The sequence below is a fragment of the Echeneis naucrates genome, chromosome 1 (genome assembly GCF_900963305.1).
Source record: "Echeneis naucrates chromosome 1, fEcheNa1.1, whole genome shotgun sequence".
In the NCBI taxonomy this organism is placed as follows: domain Eukaryota; kingdom Metazoa; phylum Chordata; class Actinopteri; order Carangiformes; family Echeneidae; genus Echeneis; species Echeneis naucrates.
In genome coordinates, this window is record NC_042511.1 from 1424998 (window position 1) to 1441605 (window position 16608).

A 16608-nucleotide genomic window follows, 5' to 3' on the forward strand; every position below is an offset into this window, starting at 1 on the left:
CCCTTTGGGCCCCCAAACGTTTGCCTTGCCGTCGTTGGTGCCCCTCATTTAATCTGTGCCTCACTGCAGCTGTGATATAAATAGGGCCCGATACAGACTATTTCCTGAAACCGCATCTGTCCCACTGTAACGGAGCTCTGAGGCTGGTTGGACTTCTGAACTCCAGCTGCTCAGAGCAGCTGCTCGGACCTGAAACCTCCGACACACACACCAGATGAATCCTCCTCAGCAGGAAGTGGACAAAAACCACAAAACCTCCCTGAGGAACAACCACACACAGTCCACAGGTGTGTGTCTGTTCACACTCATCAAACAAGAAACTTAAAGTCTCTCCTGCTGCAGTTTGTGTCATCAGACACATTTTATCAAGATGAACAAACGCACAAAAAAGAAATGTTTTATCATGTTTAAGGATTTTCTATTATTATTATTATTATTATTATTATTATTATTTATTATTCGTTATTAACAATAAAAATAAAAAGCAGCTCTGCATCAGAGAATGTTTGAATTCAGTCCTTCATCATTTATCGATGAAGTTCAAGTGTGACTTTTTGTTCCTCAGAGATAAATATGTGCTCCTAAAAAGAACTTTCTAACAATAATAAATGTAAAGTGTACACTTTATTTTTAAAATTAGAAAGTACACAGTAAAAAAAATTGTCTGGACATATTTTTATAATGTTTAATTAAGAAGTTGTGACAGTAAATTAAAAAAAAAAATTATATTTGGTGACACAAAAAAGTTTCTTAAATTACATTTAAGAACATGTTAGACCGATTTGTTAATTTAACGAATAATCATTTCCATCACTGTGATTTATTATTTAATTCAGGTTTTATTTAAAATGCATTCAGACTGATTTAAAATTGTGGTGTTATGGTGCAGCATTCACTTTTTGGGAACAAAATTCTTCTTCACATTTTTCAAAATATTTCAGTTGAATTAAATAAAATGTGTTCAATATAATTAAAAGTAGCATTAAATTTATAATATAGTTTTATGATATTTATTGATTGAACAGTCACAAATTAAAGTTCAAATAATGTTTAATTTCTGAAGAATCACACCAACCTCATTTTGATTTTATTTTATAATTTTGTTTTTGTTTTTGTCAAAAACAAAAGTGAAGCCAATCGGAAAGAGAGCAGAACAGAACACTCCACAACGCAGACGAAGAGGATAAAGGAGGAGGATGAGTCGAAAGCTCAGATTGAGTGATCTCCACTTGTGGTTTTGGATCCGACATTTGGAGGAGGAGAAAGTCTGAGCTTCCATTTCCTAATTTGTCGGCAGAGAACAGAAGCTTTTATCTTTAATCCCAGATTCACCGTCTCTGTCAGTGCAGATCTTCATGGAAAATCCACAAAGACACAAACTGAGCTCACGACGTTATTTACTCACTTATTGTTGCTCGATAAACAGAAGCTACAAATTCTGGATCTTCTCCGGATTGTTTAGAGTAAATCAGCACTGATCCGCGGCGTGTTTCTTCATGTTGGAGAGACATGAGCTGAAAGACTGCAGTAATTATGATAAAAAAACAAAACAAAACAACAACTTCATGGTAAATTTCATTTCTCCAACACGGTGAATTAAAATGATGTTTATTTTTAAAACACATTTATTCTGAATCATATTTTATATGAGCATTAATTCAGCTTTGAGCTGATCCTGGAGCTTTTCATGTTGCAAAGTCAGAATCAGCCTGAGAATTTATTTTGCTGTTTTGGGGCAGAAACAGTATAATGACAGAATAATTCAAATAAAAACAAAAAAAAATAAATAAAATTTTTTTACGGTGCAGTAAAATATAGAAAAACCTGAAATTATAATTTATAAAAAAATCAAATCCTTTTTCAGCCAAATCAAAGAAGACAGTTCTGACAAAGCCTGAGAATTTCATCTCGGTCCGTTCCAACAGAAGCAGTCAGCCGCTTCATACGATCACATGTATGCAGTTGGTGCAGCTTTAGAAGTCACATCGGTCTTATCTGTTATTTGTCGTTATTGTTTGTTTGTTCCAGTCGTGATCACAGGCTCCAGTAAACACAAGTAAAAATTCCTGATCAGCACGCAGGCCTCCATGTTGGAAACATGCAACATCAGCCCCCGATGTGGAAGGACCATCTTCACGTACGTGGGCCGGAACACAATATGTGGCTATCACAGATGTTCGCTGTGTTTTTGTGTTGCAGGTCCAGTTCAGACGCACAAACACAAACGCTTCCTGTGTGTGAGCCGGATAACAGCCAGAATCAGCTCGGACCTGGAGGTTCGGACTCGGCCAGAAGTGAGGCCTCCGGGCTGCATTGTGGGTAATGTAGGTGCCAGGTTATGACGGAAAAAAAGAATGTGTGGAATAATAATCCGGTTTATTTACACCAGGTTTCGGCTGCAGTTCTGCCGCCGGTTCTGCAGAGTCTCTGCTGGACCAGATCCAGTCCAGTCCAGTCTGATTCTCCTCACAGTCGCTCTGTTTGCTGCCTCATTGGTATGAATGAAACCAGAAGCGACGCCGAGCGGCCCCCGTGACCAGGAACGAGGGGTCAGGGAGGGGTCGCCGCTGTCACCAGCACAGAGATGGGAAACTATTATTGGCGCTATTGTGAAGTGGCTATAACTCATGTGAAAGGAAGTTGTCTAGTTGTGTATATGTGTGTGTATCTGCATGTTCTAATGACTGTAGGTTTACACAAATCTATCTATAGACTCCATGTTACTGCTGATTTATTGTGCTGCTTTAAAACTCCCATGAATCCTCACGGCTTCAGGCTGAGCTACACAGAATAACGAGCTGAGACACGAAATGATGATCGATCGCTCCTATTTCCTTATTTCAGGCCTCTTTCTTTGATTGTTTCAGGAGGATGGACGAGTTAAATGGTTCCCCTTCCATGAGAAAAACCGAATTCTGCAGTGTCTGGAGTTTCTGTGTTGGTTTATTTAGGCGTGGGCAGGGAGGTGTGCGTGGCTGCGCTCGGACGCGGCCTCCTGACCTCGCAGGCAGTAAACACGGTTCAGGGGGATGGACTCAGGCTGTTGCTCTCTCCCCCTGTGGCGTCGCCGTCAACATGACAATCTGTTATTGGGAGAGACGGTGTGGCTCCTCCATCACACGCCAGCACTGTAAATAAAAAGCTCCCAGGCTGGACCAGAAAAGCCTTTTTACCCCAAAATGTTTGGGGACAGTAAACTACACAGGAAAATAGAGTCTGACGTAAACACACACACACACACACACACACACACACACACACACACACACTTGCAGCTGCAGCTGCAGCTCAGCGGATGCAGGACAGCAGGCCTCAAGGTCTCTGACTGTGGTAAGAACCAGCAGCACTGCCCCCCCCCAACAGTTTAAAGGAACACTTTCCCCTCAAACAGCTGAAGGGGTTAAATAAATGCTCTAATTCTGAATCACATCCTGAATGTGGAACGTTCCAGGATCACCTCAGCATCATTTCATCCCACAGAAATATTCACAAATTCTTCTAAACTGTTTTAAATTTTAAAATTCCAACAAGAGTCCCTCATATTCTTCTGTTTCTTGCACTTCTGCTTTTAAGTGTTTTTGTTTGTTTTTATTTGGAAGGATGAATTATTTCGTTGAAGGGTCGATGAAAAATAATTTGATAAGCTGGATTTGTCTTCTTCCAGGTGAGTGAGATACATCTGCTCCATCTGCAGGTTCTGACTGCACATCTGGACCGACTCACAGAAAGAAAAGGACGGCTTCACTCTTTTTAAACGTCTTTAATCATTTTCAGAAACTTCTGCTCTTCTATCATGTTTGACTTTATGAAGCTCCTCAGACGGACGTCCTCTGGTGGAGACAATCGGATGTTCAGTGTCTCCGGAGCCGAGTTCAGGACACACAGACACACACACACACACACCCACTCAGTCCTGTTCCCATCAGTCTCTGGCAAGGCCGTGTCAGTTCCCTGAAGAAAGTGGCCCTGGAGACCCAAAAATAGGATCTTACTGTCGAGGCCGGACCATCATGTGGCCCAGTAACCTTGACAGTGGCTGTTTGGCACGACAACAACTGACCTTGGTATGCCCACAAAGACCGCCGGAGGATCTCAGACCAAGTCCTGGGGGGTACGAGCTCAGAATGATACCGAGGCGTTGAAATCATTTTCAAATCAGCTGCTGTGGGGACGCCTCATCGTCTCTAACAGAGCCGTCGTCATGTCAGTGAGATCAGAATGACATCAAACTGACAAAACCGAGATCACATCAAGATCAGACTGAGATCAAACTGACATAAAACTGAGATCAGACCAAGATCATCTGTGATCAAACTGAGATCAAACCAAGATCAAACAGATCATCTGAGATCAAACTGACATAAAACTGAGATCAGACCGAGATCATCTGAGATCAAACTGAGATCAGACCAAGATCATCTGAGATCACACTGAAATCATCTGATGTAAAACTGAGATCAGACCGAGATCATCTGAGATCAAACTGAGATCAGACCAAGATCATCTGAGATCACACTGAAATCATCTGATGTAAAACTGAGATCAGACCAAGATCATCTGAGAGCAAACTGACGTAAAACTGAGATCAGACCAAGATCATCTGTGATCAAACTGAGATAAAACTGAGATCAGACTGAGATCATCTGTGATCAAACTGAGATCACACCGAGATCAAACAGACCATCTGAGATCAAACTGACGTAAAACTGAGATCAGACCGAGATCATCTGAGATCAAATTGAAGTCAAAGATGGCCTATATTTCTGAAGTAACAAGAAAATTCCGACTGACCGCCTTCAGTCACCTCATATTGACTCCACCCACCCCTGGTTGGCCCCGCCCCCCTCCCGTGGGCTCCACTCGCCGGCCCGGCTCTGGTTTGTCTTCGAGCGCTCCTCTTCCCATCTTTGGCGCCTCGGCCTGATGACAGGACAGGCCTCTGGTCAAACAAACTGCAGACACACTGCTGCTAAAGGCTGTCAGTCAACAGGCCCCTCCCACTTTGACCTCTGACCCAGCCAGCCACCTCCACCCTCCTCCTCCTGCCCCCAACCCCCCCCACTCACAGATCCAGGTCCTGTTTGTTGATGTATATGCAGTAACACGGATCACTTCCTGTCCAAGATCACCCAGATTCCACAGTGTGTGTGTGTGTGTGTGTGTGTGTGTGTGTGTGTGTGTGTGTGTGTGTGCGTGCGTGCGTGCGTGCGACATACAGTACACACACACACACACACACACCAGCCTACATTTTCCGTGGGTGCTTGATCTGAGTTTAACAGTTTAAATTACTGCGTTGACAACTTGTTGTGTGCACAACTTTGACAGAGCAGGAAATGGACCTATAGGCTGCTGACACAACACACCCCATTAACGCTCAGACACACACGTCCCAGAAACAGCTCCGTTAGCTCACATTCAAATATACACCTCTTACCTTTAACGCTGACAGGAAGTAAGACCTGAACCAGGACTGATGAGACCACACTGGCCAATCTTTATTTCAGCAGGATCCCAAATTCACCAAGAAAATGACTCTGCACCATCAGAGTTGTTGTCGTGACGCTCGACTCCTTGTTACTGTGGAAATGACATTGTGAATATTGACTTTAGTTTACTGCTCCGATCTAATTCAACTTAAACTTGAGTTTAAACTTCATCGAGCTGAACTTTTGGGGTCTTTTACTGACGTACAGTACAAACCTGTGTGTTTATGTGCGTTTGTGTGTTGCTGACTCTCCCACTAAGCAGCTGTTGGAGTGATGCTGTCTATCGTCTCTCCCCCGGGGGGGTCGGCCTGTCAACCCGTCCTGCTGACGGCTCTCCTCGTCTCTGCTGTGTGTGTGTGTCCTGTCCTGGGGCCCTGGCAAATCTGATAATTACTGACCTGACAATGAAACCCCGTGACTCCCCCCCCCCATGGGCCCTGAATGCCCTCCCGGGAACAGACTTACAACTTAATACAGACACACAACGGCTGACTCACATGAAAGGACGCATCAGAGCCCTCCTTTACTTTTATACGCACACACTGAAGGTTTCGCACATGAAACATGGAGAGGAATGAAAACATCTGAAGCTGAAGGGTGGGAACAGCGTGAAAGTCAGCGTGCAGGTGCCTTGCCCCCCATGTGCCCTTATTAAACCCACACACACACTTGTTGGTAGGGCCTTGGTGCAGGATAACGGGTGTTGACTGAGAACATACAGCCGGAGCAGCTTTTATTTTTCCTGCTGGAGGAAATCAGATTATCTGAGCGGTTCCTTAGTATCATCGTTCCTTCCACTGTGTGATGGGCTTCATTAAAAGGTCCCGCTCTGCCTGCTTCAACTTGTTACCTGCACACCCAAATGACACGACAAAAGGTGTAAAGGTGCGTTCTGCCGGTCAGAGTACAGCTGTATAATAGCGATAACAAGAAATTCATGATCCCCAGAGGATGAAGCGGCTCCAGCACCACAAGGACGATTTTTGTGGTTTTGGTCCAAATGTCTTCATGATCATCAGCTCCAACACAGAAATGTAATAAATGACATGTTTGTCATTTATAAGAGAAACATTAACACATATATGTGCATTTATTATAAAACCAGATTTTATTTTATATAGTTAAACTGGTCTTTTATGTAATTATGTGTGTGTGTGTATTTTTATGTTTTTATCTAATTGTTTGTTTTTTTGGATGGAAGTTAAACATGTTTATATGTGAATAATTCTTTTATGGGGTACACCTTCGGGATCACTCACCTACGACTCTGATAACACCTTTAAATCTTTCTGATATTGTGACCCGTTCACTGTTTGGAAAGGTTCCTGATGCTTTAAAGGTGCAGCGGACTCCAGCTGGGTGTAAATACATTCGTTTTTTTATAAACCTACTGTGGTTTCAGATTCAGATCTGTCAGATTAAGGTTTGGTCCAATCTGTCTCCCTCCTTTTTTTTTTTTTTTTTTTTAAATTCACCCTCATGAAAAATGTCTGAAAAGCCTCTGTCAGCCCCGAAGCCTGCAGTCAGCAGGACACCAGGAGCCGAGGCCGCAAAACGTCCGTCATGTCGACAAATTGACTCAATCAGCTTCATCCAGGAGCATTAGCTCCTCGCCCCTTTGAAATCCAACACTGTTGATGGTTCACCGGAGTGTTTCTGGAGAGGGAAAGGAAAAAGGGGAAGAGTGGAACAGAGAAGGAGGCCTCATCATCTCGAGGCAGTGACAGAGTGAGCGAAGAGCAGCAGCAGATCTGAGAGACGTCTTTGAGCTGCAGCTCTGAGGTTTAATGTTGTTTGAGGTTTAGAATACGTATGAATGTATGTGTGTGAGAGTTTGGCTTGGTTTTTACTCGTTTAAATGACAGTTAGGTGTCAGTGTGTGTGTGTGTTTCTGAGTGTCACACTTCAGTGACACAAAAACACACCGCTGGCTGCAGGAGGGCTGGAAGTGGAGGCTGAACAGACGTGAAGTCGAAGCTATTCATCAAACACTTCAGATCAAACACAGGAGAGAGCGAGAGCGAGAGAGGAAGAGGAGAAGAGAAAAACACACCTGAATGTTTGTACGTTTTCTAACAGGAAACTGGAACCACCTACTGAGGCCACACATGGCTGCCTCCTCTTTTTACCTTTCATCCAACAGTGACAATCAGTCTCCGAGCCGCTTTAGTTCATTTATTAAATTAACTCCACCTTAATTTTCTAATATTATTTAACATACATATTCGTTAATAAATATTTATTGATGACAAAACGCTGAAAAGAGCCTCAACTCCAATGAAAAGAAGATACAGCTGAGAACATACTTCATGTTTTTACTTTCAAAATGTGGATGTTCCTCACTTATTCCTGTTTTTTTACACAATGTGTTCATAACACAACAATTCTGACAGTTAACAAGTATAAAATATAAAGTTTGGGGGGAGACTGGTTGCCACGTTTCTGTCACTTGAAGCTTCCATTGCGGATTAAGAGGGAATCAGTGAAGAGTTTGAAGGAGAGAGGAGCTGAAGAGAACGAAAAACATTCATTCTAAAATAATTGGTAACACTTGGCAGCGTTCGTGTGGCACATCTTTAGTATTATGACTGAATGATGAGTTTGTTGTCACAGTATGTGATGTTTGTATGGTTTGGGGGGCCGGACCCTCCTGTGTGGTCACACTGGCCTCTGCTGGCAGAACTCATCTCCATCATCTTCACTGGCTTCGGTTTGCTGCCACTGTGTCCTCATTGTTCCTGAAATAAGGGTCTCCCTCATCTTCTCAAGTGTCTGCAGATTCACCTGATGAAGCACCTCAGCTTTTCTGGGCTTCTTCACACCATCAGCTTCTTCTCTGCAGGTTAATTTGTTCAGGAATTTAGTTCAACCTCTGGGCATCCGAGCCGCTTGAGCTTCCTTCTGTAGTTGGTTCTGTAGTTTATACTTCAAACTAACTTTCCAGTCACCATATCCAGTGGCAGAGCCTGGTTCTCTCAAACATGGATGTGATGATACAAGCTTCTGCTACCTCTTCAAACTCACCATCAGTGGGTACACTTTGTACTGCACAATTGCTTCAGCTAAACCGTCAAGAATAGCAGTTTTAGGTCTGATGTCAGGGTCGAGCAAAGTTCCAGTTGCTTTGAATGCAGCGTTGGCTTTTTCCAGCTGCAGCTCACAATCATATGTGAATTCAGGAACAACAAAAACAACAGGCCATCCAGACAAACTCATCAATTTTTCGGGCTGGCACATGAGCAAAATGTTCAAGTTTGAATCAAGCTGCAGCTAAATTTTGTTGAATTGTGTCTGGTAGAGTCCACATCTTCATTGGGAAAGCACTGTTTATTTCCATTGCAGAGTCATCTGAGTTCAATGCATCTTGCTCTGCATTGTCAGACAACTCTTGAGAAACTCCAGTTGGAGTCACCATGCCTGGTGTGAAATCATTTAGCGTATGGGGCTTTTGTCTCCTGTTTTTGGGAGAGTGATATGTTCCGTGGATATTCATTTTGTAATTACAATCCCTGAAAACACAGGTAACAGTTTCATGGCCCTTGAAATGAATGCCTAAATGTGAGAAAAAATCTCTTTCAGTAGAAAGACTAGCACAAGCACACAAAGGACAACTAAATGTTGTCAATTCCAGAGGCTTCTGAGAATTCTTGATATGTAGATGTGCATTGAAATTACACGGGTAATTTGAATACAGGCATGAGTAGTGTAGCCTATTACAGTGCATTAGTCTCATTCGTACTCTGAAAACACACACTGCACTCCTTGCATCTCCAGGCTTAGCCAATCCTATCTTGATATATCTTAGCTACCCCTTTTCATCTCATCCTTACTTATCTACACGCTCGGGCCACCTTTTCCGGGACACTTCTGCGACGGGGTGGCAGGTGAGGTGAGTGACCCAACAAACTTACTCTTGAATTTCTGTGATGACCAAAGAGAGAGCAATTAATGAGGGTGAAGGAGAGATCTATTCAGAGAGAGAGAGAGAGAGAGAGAGAGAGAGAGACAAAATGTGAAATAATTGCTGCAAATTGTATCTCCTTACAACAATGCTAAAAGAAAGCTGAATTTATGTCGTCTGGCCATTTAACTAACTCTGCCACAAATCTTAAGTCTTGCAGATACTACACTCAGCGTCTCCCCTTGCAGTCTCAGCATGATAAAAGAAGAAGATCAAAATACAGGTAATTTTATTATTTTGATCATTGGAAAGAAATAAAAAAAAAAGATGTCAAATGAAATCATATTCCTGACATTAAAATACTGCGTGCTGCCCGTCTGGCAGTAAAGTTGGGACATGAACTCCCTGCTCCCACACTTCTGCCACCTTCTGTTCTGGAGCTGTACACCCAAAAAGCATCAAAGCTGAATTTACGAAATGCTGAGTTATTGCACATCATGCTAAAATAGCATAACTTAATGATGTTCAACCACAAAACATGACTATATATGATAGAAGCTACATGTTACACTTTAATTAATTTAGCAGACACACATTCCGTTTTTTTTTTGGTGCAAATAGTAAATATTCACAAAGTCATTAAAACAATTAATTCAATAGACAACGAATTAATTAATTGACTAATTAATTGACAATAATCGATAAAAAAAACATTATTTTCATTACTGTAATATCATTGGTTCTCTCACCGACTACGTCATTGTCACGTGGCTGACGGCGTGACGTCCGCACGCGGTTTGTCCTGCGGTGTGAAGGTGAAGTCAGCCCGGCTTGTCTCAGTCTCTCTGTCCGTCTCCTCCTGCACCGCTCCGGCTCGAGCCATGTCCATATTCAGCGATGTCCCGCAGGCCCCCCCGGTGGCCGTCTTCAAACTGACGGCCGACTTCAGAGAGGACAGCCACCCGCAGAAGGTGAACCTGGGAGTGGGAGGTAAGCGATGCTAATGCTAATGCTAATGTTAATGTTAATGTTAATGCTAATGCTAATGCTAAGGCTAAGGCTAAGGCTAAGGCTAAGGCTAAGCTACCTGGCTGTAGCGGTGAGTAAGCCCAACAACACCCCCCGACCCCCGGCCAGCTCCAGCTCCTCGTGTCCCTGACTGGAGTAGCCTTGGTGTTAGCATGCTAACAAACACCAGCATCCCTTTGATTTGACCTTCGCTACGAGCTAGCATTAGCTTCAGCGCTAACGGCTTCATTTTGACGTTTCCGTGGTGGTGCACATCTCACCCCCCTGGATCTGCAGACACGGCAGGGGGCCGGGGCTCCGTGTCCAGGCCGCCCTACCTGGGACTCACCTGATGGCTGAACGTGTTTGGCTTTGGTTTCTCTGTATTGTCCTTGAACGCACCATGAGTTGAACCACACTTCTGCCGGTTTCCATGATGCCTTCAGGCACCAGCATTAATAACGTTCACATTTCCAACTAAAAGCAACCATTTACTTTGTGCACAGCTGAAACGAGGAGCTTGTTTAAACAGTTTATAGACTAAATTTGGACTGTTAATAGATGTGAATTATAATATACAGCCAACAGTAGAAATAATGAAGTTTGTTGGGCAGCTGATGTCACCAAACTGGAGTTAATAATGGGAGCTGTACAAACCTGAAAGTCTGTTTTCCTCCATATGACTCATACTTAATTATTGATGTTCAGTGTGACTCACAGATGATCATTTTTGGTGGTAGCATGATCACACCTACTGCATTTTTGGACAATAATTAAAAATAAAGTGTTGAGATTTAATGTAATGAATCGATATTATGGTTATTTGAGCAAAATGCATAGTTACTGATCCCAAAATTTCCAGGTTGCAGCAGGCACTTCTTATAAGTTTTGCATAGCAACTAAATAAAGCAAGAAAATGAATGTAAATAATGGACAATGGGATCCAAAGAGCTGAGGAGACCCAGCTGAGCAGATTTTTTTTTTTTTTTTTTTTTTTTTTTTTTGGGAGGGTGGGTACAACAGAAAAATAGACTTCAGTTCAATAAACTAAAGTCAGCTGATGTTATCACTTTATCCCATTGTGCACACGCCGGAGTTTGATTGTGTGAAGTGAGTCCCGCAGCAGCTCACGCCTTGACCAGAAAAGTCTGTGTCGTTCTCGCTGCTGTAAAGTTTCCCTTCTGCTGATTCGCTCACCTTAAAACAACAAACTAACTTGTTTTGACCCTCAGGTTTGAGCCCAGCTCCAGGCCTGACATTCGATACAGCTCTGCTGAGGATTCAGTACAGTATGAGGGAGCCGAGTTCTTGAACAGCCAACTATGTGACACACGCAGGCCAGTTATGAACGGTGACCTTCAGAGAGCATACGACCTGAAATCAAACACTGTTCTTTACTCTCTGTCGCTCTATGTGTCTTTGGTCTCATTGTTTCAGACAACGGCCATACTGATATTATTTAGTCTCCGCTATTACATGAGAGTAACAAAGGAAGTGACAGAAAGTGACATTGGTTTTTATGTCTTTTCTTCACTCAGATGTTGAGGTCAGAGGTGATGGAGATGATAACAACAACTTCATGTTCACATGTAGTTTAAAAAATATCTCATTTTGTGCGTATGGCTTTGTGTCCCCCCAGCTTACCGTACCGATGACTGCCAGCCCTGGGTGCTGCCAGTGGTGAAGAAGGTGGAGCGGCTGATCGTCGAGGACAACAGCCTGAATCATGAGTACCTGCCCATCCTCGGTCTGCCTGAGTTCCGCTCCGCCTCCTCCAAAGTTGCGCTGGGAGACGACAGCACTGCCATTAAGGAGGACAGGGTGAGCACCACACAGCTGGAGGGGCTTTATTCTCAAAGTTCAGAAATGCTAAATTCTGATAATGTTACTTGTTGTCTCCATCGCGCCTTTTCTTCTACTAAAGTTAGCATGCTATTTAGCTGTCCCTGACTGGCGCTCTGATCGTGACTCCCTGTAGTGTCCAATCAGAGGTGACCTCTTGTTTTATAAAGACAACAATGTCTGAAGCAACAGACAAACGTACCAATAGGCCCCTGACTGTTTGATGCAGTTCATCATCATCATTGTTGTTGTTTTCGTCTGTCTCAGGTCGGGGGAGTCCAGGCTCTGGGTGGGACCGGAGCGTTGAGGATCGGGGCAGAGTTCCTGCGGCGCTGGTACAACGGTACCAACAACACAGCTACGCCCGTCTACGTGTCGGCGCCCACCTGGGGTTAGTAAAGGATGAAATACACCAAAAAAAGTGTCACATGACCAGTTAGTGATGAAGCTGAAACAGCAAGTCTTCTTCAGGATGAACTAACGAGTCTCTCCCTAACAGAGAACCACAACAGTGTGTTTGCTGATGCTGGCTTCAAAGACATCCGGCCCTACCACTACTGGGATGCTGCTAAAAGGGGTCTGGACCTCACCGGGCTGCTGGATGACCTGGAGGTGAGCAGGGACCGGAGTCCTAGAGCCATTACACCTGACTAACATCTGTCACGTCCATTTTTGAGTGACTTCTGAAGGTTCATCTGAGCATTTTATAATGAATCTGAATATTCATGACGCACTGACCTGTAGAAGAATTCTGCAATGAGGGAAGAAAACTGCATCTGCAGGAATGGATGCAAGCTGTCCTTTTGATCGGTCAAGTCTTCCTCTGTCAACAGAAAGCTCCAGAACATTCCATCTTTGTACTCCACGCCTGCGCACACAACCCCACCGGCACCGACCCGACTCCAGACGAGTGGAAGAAGATCGCAGAGATCATGAAGGTGAAAAAGAGATTGTTTGTGCAGCTTCTCAGACCAGGCTGATCAGGGATGATGGCAAAGTCATCAGAACATGTTTTATTTTTATGTTTTTTAACTCCAGTCCTTCTTTCCTTCTCCAGAGGAGGAAGCTGTTTGTGTTCTTCGACTCGGCCTATCAGGGCTTTGCCTCTGGAAGCCTGGATAAGGACGCCTGGGCCATCCGGTACTTTGTCTCTGAGGGCTTTGAGCTCTTCATAGCTCAGTCTTTCTCTAAAAACTTCGGCCTGTACAGTGAGTACTCCTAATAATGCTCCCCCTCCCTGTAATTTACGCTTTAACAGGAACATGAATCATGTGATTCCTCCTACTGTTGCTCTTACCAGATGAGAGAGTGGGAAACCTGACGGTGGTTGCCCAGGACAACGAGAATTTGACCCGCATCCTGTCTCAGATGGAGAAGATCGTCAGGACGACCTGGTCCAACCCTCCTTCTCAGGGAGCCCGCATCGTCAGCAAGACCCTCAACTGCCCTGAGCTGTTCGCCGAATGGTACGGCCCATTTAGCATTAGAGCTAACATTGGCTAACTCACAGATGAACTTTTAAATTTATGTTAAATGTTATAACCTGAAGTCACACATAAGCACGGTGTCTCAGCTTTATTTAAGACGTCAGGGGTTAGTAAATTCTCCAGAGGAGGAAACATGCTGAACTGGAACTGAAGGTTTATTATCAAGAGTTTGTCCTGTCAGTTGCACAGTTGGCGGTTTTGCACATAGCTGAGATTTTTGGGGAAATTCACATCATGTGGTCTCCCTGCTCCCCCCCCCCCCCCCCCCCCACCCGCAGGAAGGGTAACGTGAAGACGATGGCAGACCGGGTTTTGTTGATGAGGGATCAGCTGAAGGCGAAGCTCCAGGCTCTGGGCACCCCGGGGACCTGGGACCACATCACCCAGCAGATCGGCATGTTCAGCTTCACCGGCCTGAACCGTGAGTACTAAAGACACACAGACACTCGGACACACAGCTGTTTTGTCATTATCATCAAAGCTGAGAATGAAAATGACGGCTATGAGCAGACTGTGACAGAATCACAGAAAAGACCAACTCAGTTCTTTCAAAAATATTATTAAACCAAATCACTCTGTTCTGTGACGTCACTGTGTGGTTGTGTGTGTTGCAGCCAAACAGGTGGAGTACATGATCAAGGAGAAGCACGTGTACCTGATGGCCAGCGGCCGCATCAACATGTGCGGCCTGACCACCAAGAACATCGACTATGTCGCCCAGTCCATCCACGAGGCCGTCACCAAGGTCCAGTAGGCCCCCTCCCTGTCCACTCACTTCACGCCTCCTGTGCGTCCACAGGAAGTGCTATCATGTCTGTGCTAACCCCGCCCCCATCCCCTGCTTCTCTTTCCTCTGATTGGATGAACTGCAGAAGGACTTGTCTGTCTTGTGCAGTTGAACCAATGGGAGGGTGAAGGAATCTCTGTGTTAATCTTTTGGGAGATGCAATGACTTCAAGAGAATACTTGAACTATTAACTGTAGATGAGGATGAAAAGGTCCAGCTTCTTTTTATCCAGATCACTCCTCTTCATACTTCCCCACTCAGCTGTGAGTTTTTCTGTCACACTGGACTTCAGAATGTCGGTCAGTGAGAGTCACTCATTTATTGCACTTTGAGGGATGAGATGTGACGTCCCTGTAGGATGGAACAAATAGCTGCACAGATACAGTTCATGTAAATAGATGTATTCACCGTTAGAGGTCCTATTTCCTGCTCAAGCACTGAACTCCGCATCACCTCGGTCCGTTAAGAATCAATCATTTATGTTTGTTTCTACAGTTGTTTAGTTTTAATTGTACCTCAGTTAAAGGAGACAACTAATCAGCACAATCAGCTCAGTCCCAGCAGACTTCATGTTGTCCAAAGATGGATGTGAACGGTTACTGTCTGTCGTGAGGTCATGTGTTGAATTTATTTTGCCTTCTTCAATCTGTGCAGCTGTGTAGGGATTTGTTGTCAGTTCACAAACAAATCGACTTTTTGTGCCATCACTGAACAAAACTCACCTCTCAGCTCTCTGCCACCTGACCTCCTCACCCCCAAACCCTGCTGTGCCCTAATGTTACAGGAAACCAATGCAAAGTGAAGTTGTCGTAATGAGCCACTCTGATCAGACCATGGAGCCTGATGTTAGCTACACTCCCATCATGTGTTGTTCGACAGTGGTATGTGTTCATGAAATAAATTATAAACCACAACAACTAACCAACCTCTGCTCTCTGTCAGATCTTTTTTTTTTTTTTATTGCTGAAACCTTCCCGAAGCTGTCGAGAGTCCGACCCAGCTGTCTGTGTGCGTGTCTGCGTGTGTGTGTGCGTGCGTGCGTGTGTGTATATAAGATCACTGAGATATCCGGCTCTGACCTCCGAGAACGATGCTGATTGGCTGAAGCTGGCACTCCAATGCAGCAAAGTGACTCAGCAGGTTTAATGTCTTCCACCCAGAGGGGAGGGATACTTCGTGTCCCCCCCCTCCCTCATCAGCTAATGAGCAGAGTGAGACCCCCTCCCCCTCCCCAGCCTCTGATGGATTCCTCAGTGAAAGCTGGAGGCTGTGTATATCAGGATTTATTAGCAGTCATATATAAATACACACTCTTTCTAATTGTGAGTAAATTTCCCGTGCCCCCCCCCCCCCGCCCCCCCCCAAACACTCCCAAGTTGCAATGAAACAAATCTTATCCTGGAAAGTCATTTAAAGCCATAGCAGTATAAACGATAAAACCATGAACAGGAAATGTGACTTATGTTAAATACACGAGCTGCAACAATCAACACAACTTAAATGTGAATTTGAACATTCAGCTAGTTTTTGTGGGCTTAAAAAATAATAATAAAATCAGGCTGCAGTGAGTCTGTTAGTAGTCAGAAGCAACACAACTTCAATGTTAAAGCTCCAAAATCACGTCCAAATAAGATGCAGCCACTTACAAAAACCATCTTATTTCTTAGTGTTTTCAAAACATGTAACTTACTGACGAAATGAACGCCACTGGTGTTCAGTTTGGTGTGACTAAAAACTGCATGTCCTCGCTCTTCCATCCACAATCTGCTGAGTCACTCAGGCGTTACATTCAATGCTCTCAGTATTGCTTTTATACAAAAACAAATGAAGCAAAAACGTCCCAGTTCTGCCTGAAGTCCAGAAACTTCTCGGGAGGTTCAGTTTGTGTTATTAAGGCTTAGTTTACACACCGTTTCCATCCTTCCCCCGTATATTAATGTCCACCCCCCCACCAAGCCACCAGGAGGCAGCAAAGGAAAAATATACTGAGAACTATTTCCACATGTCAGATTCCAGCAATATGCTAAAAGATGGCCAAAATGAGCAAAGAAAAAGATTTATTATAGAATTCATTTCTTTTCAGGCTGTCACTTT

General features: G+C 44.1%; 1 protein-coding gene across 1 annotated transcript; it reads left to right on the plus strand.

The window, feature by feature from the left end:
- The first annotated feature begins 10187 nt into the window (after window positions 1-10187).
- Window positions 10188-15433, plus strand: LOC115035583 (aspartate aminotransferase, cytoplasmic-like). Its single transcript, XM_029493510.1, has 9 exons — window positions 10188-10380; window positions 12038-12219; window positions 12508-12631; window positions 12740-12852; window positions 13074-13178; window positions 13298-13448; window positions 13541-13706; window positions 14006-14148; window positions 14342-15433. The coding sequence occupies exons 1-9, from the start codon at window positions 10272-10274 to the stop codon at window positions 14479-14481; spliced, it is 1233 nt and encodes a 410-aa protein (XP_029349370.1). The 5' UTR covers window positions 10188-10271; the 3' UTR covers window positions 14482-15433.
- The last annotated feature ends 1175 nt before the right edge of the window (window positions 15434-16608 follow it).

Excerpts from the sequence above, each read along its gene's own strand:
- LOC115035583 (XM_029493510.1), top strand. The coding sequence starts at position 10,272 with ATGTCCATATTCAGCGATGTCCCGCAGGCCCCCCCGGTGGCCGTCTTC. Across the intron at positions 12,220-12,507 it reads CTGCCATTAAGGAGGACAGG|GTCGGGGGAGTCCAGGCTCT; the intron begins GTGAGCACCACA and ends CGTCTGTCTCAG. Across the intron at positions 14,149-14,341 it reads CAGCTTCACCGGCCTGAACC|CCAAACAGGTGGAGTACATG; the intron begins GTGAGTACTAAA and ends TGTGTGTTGCAG.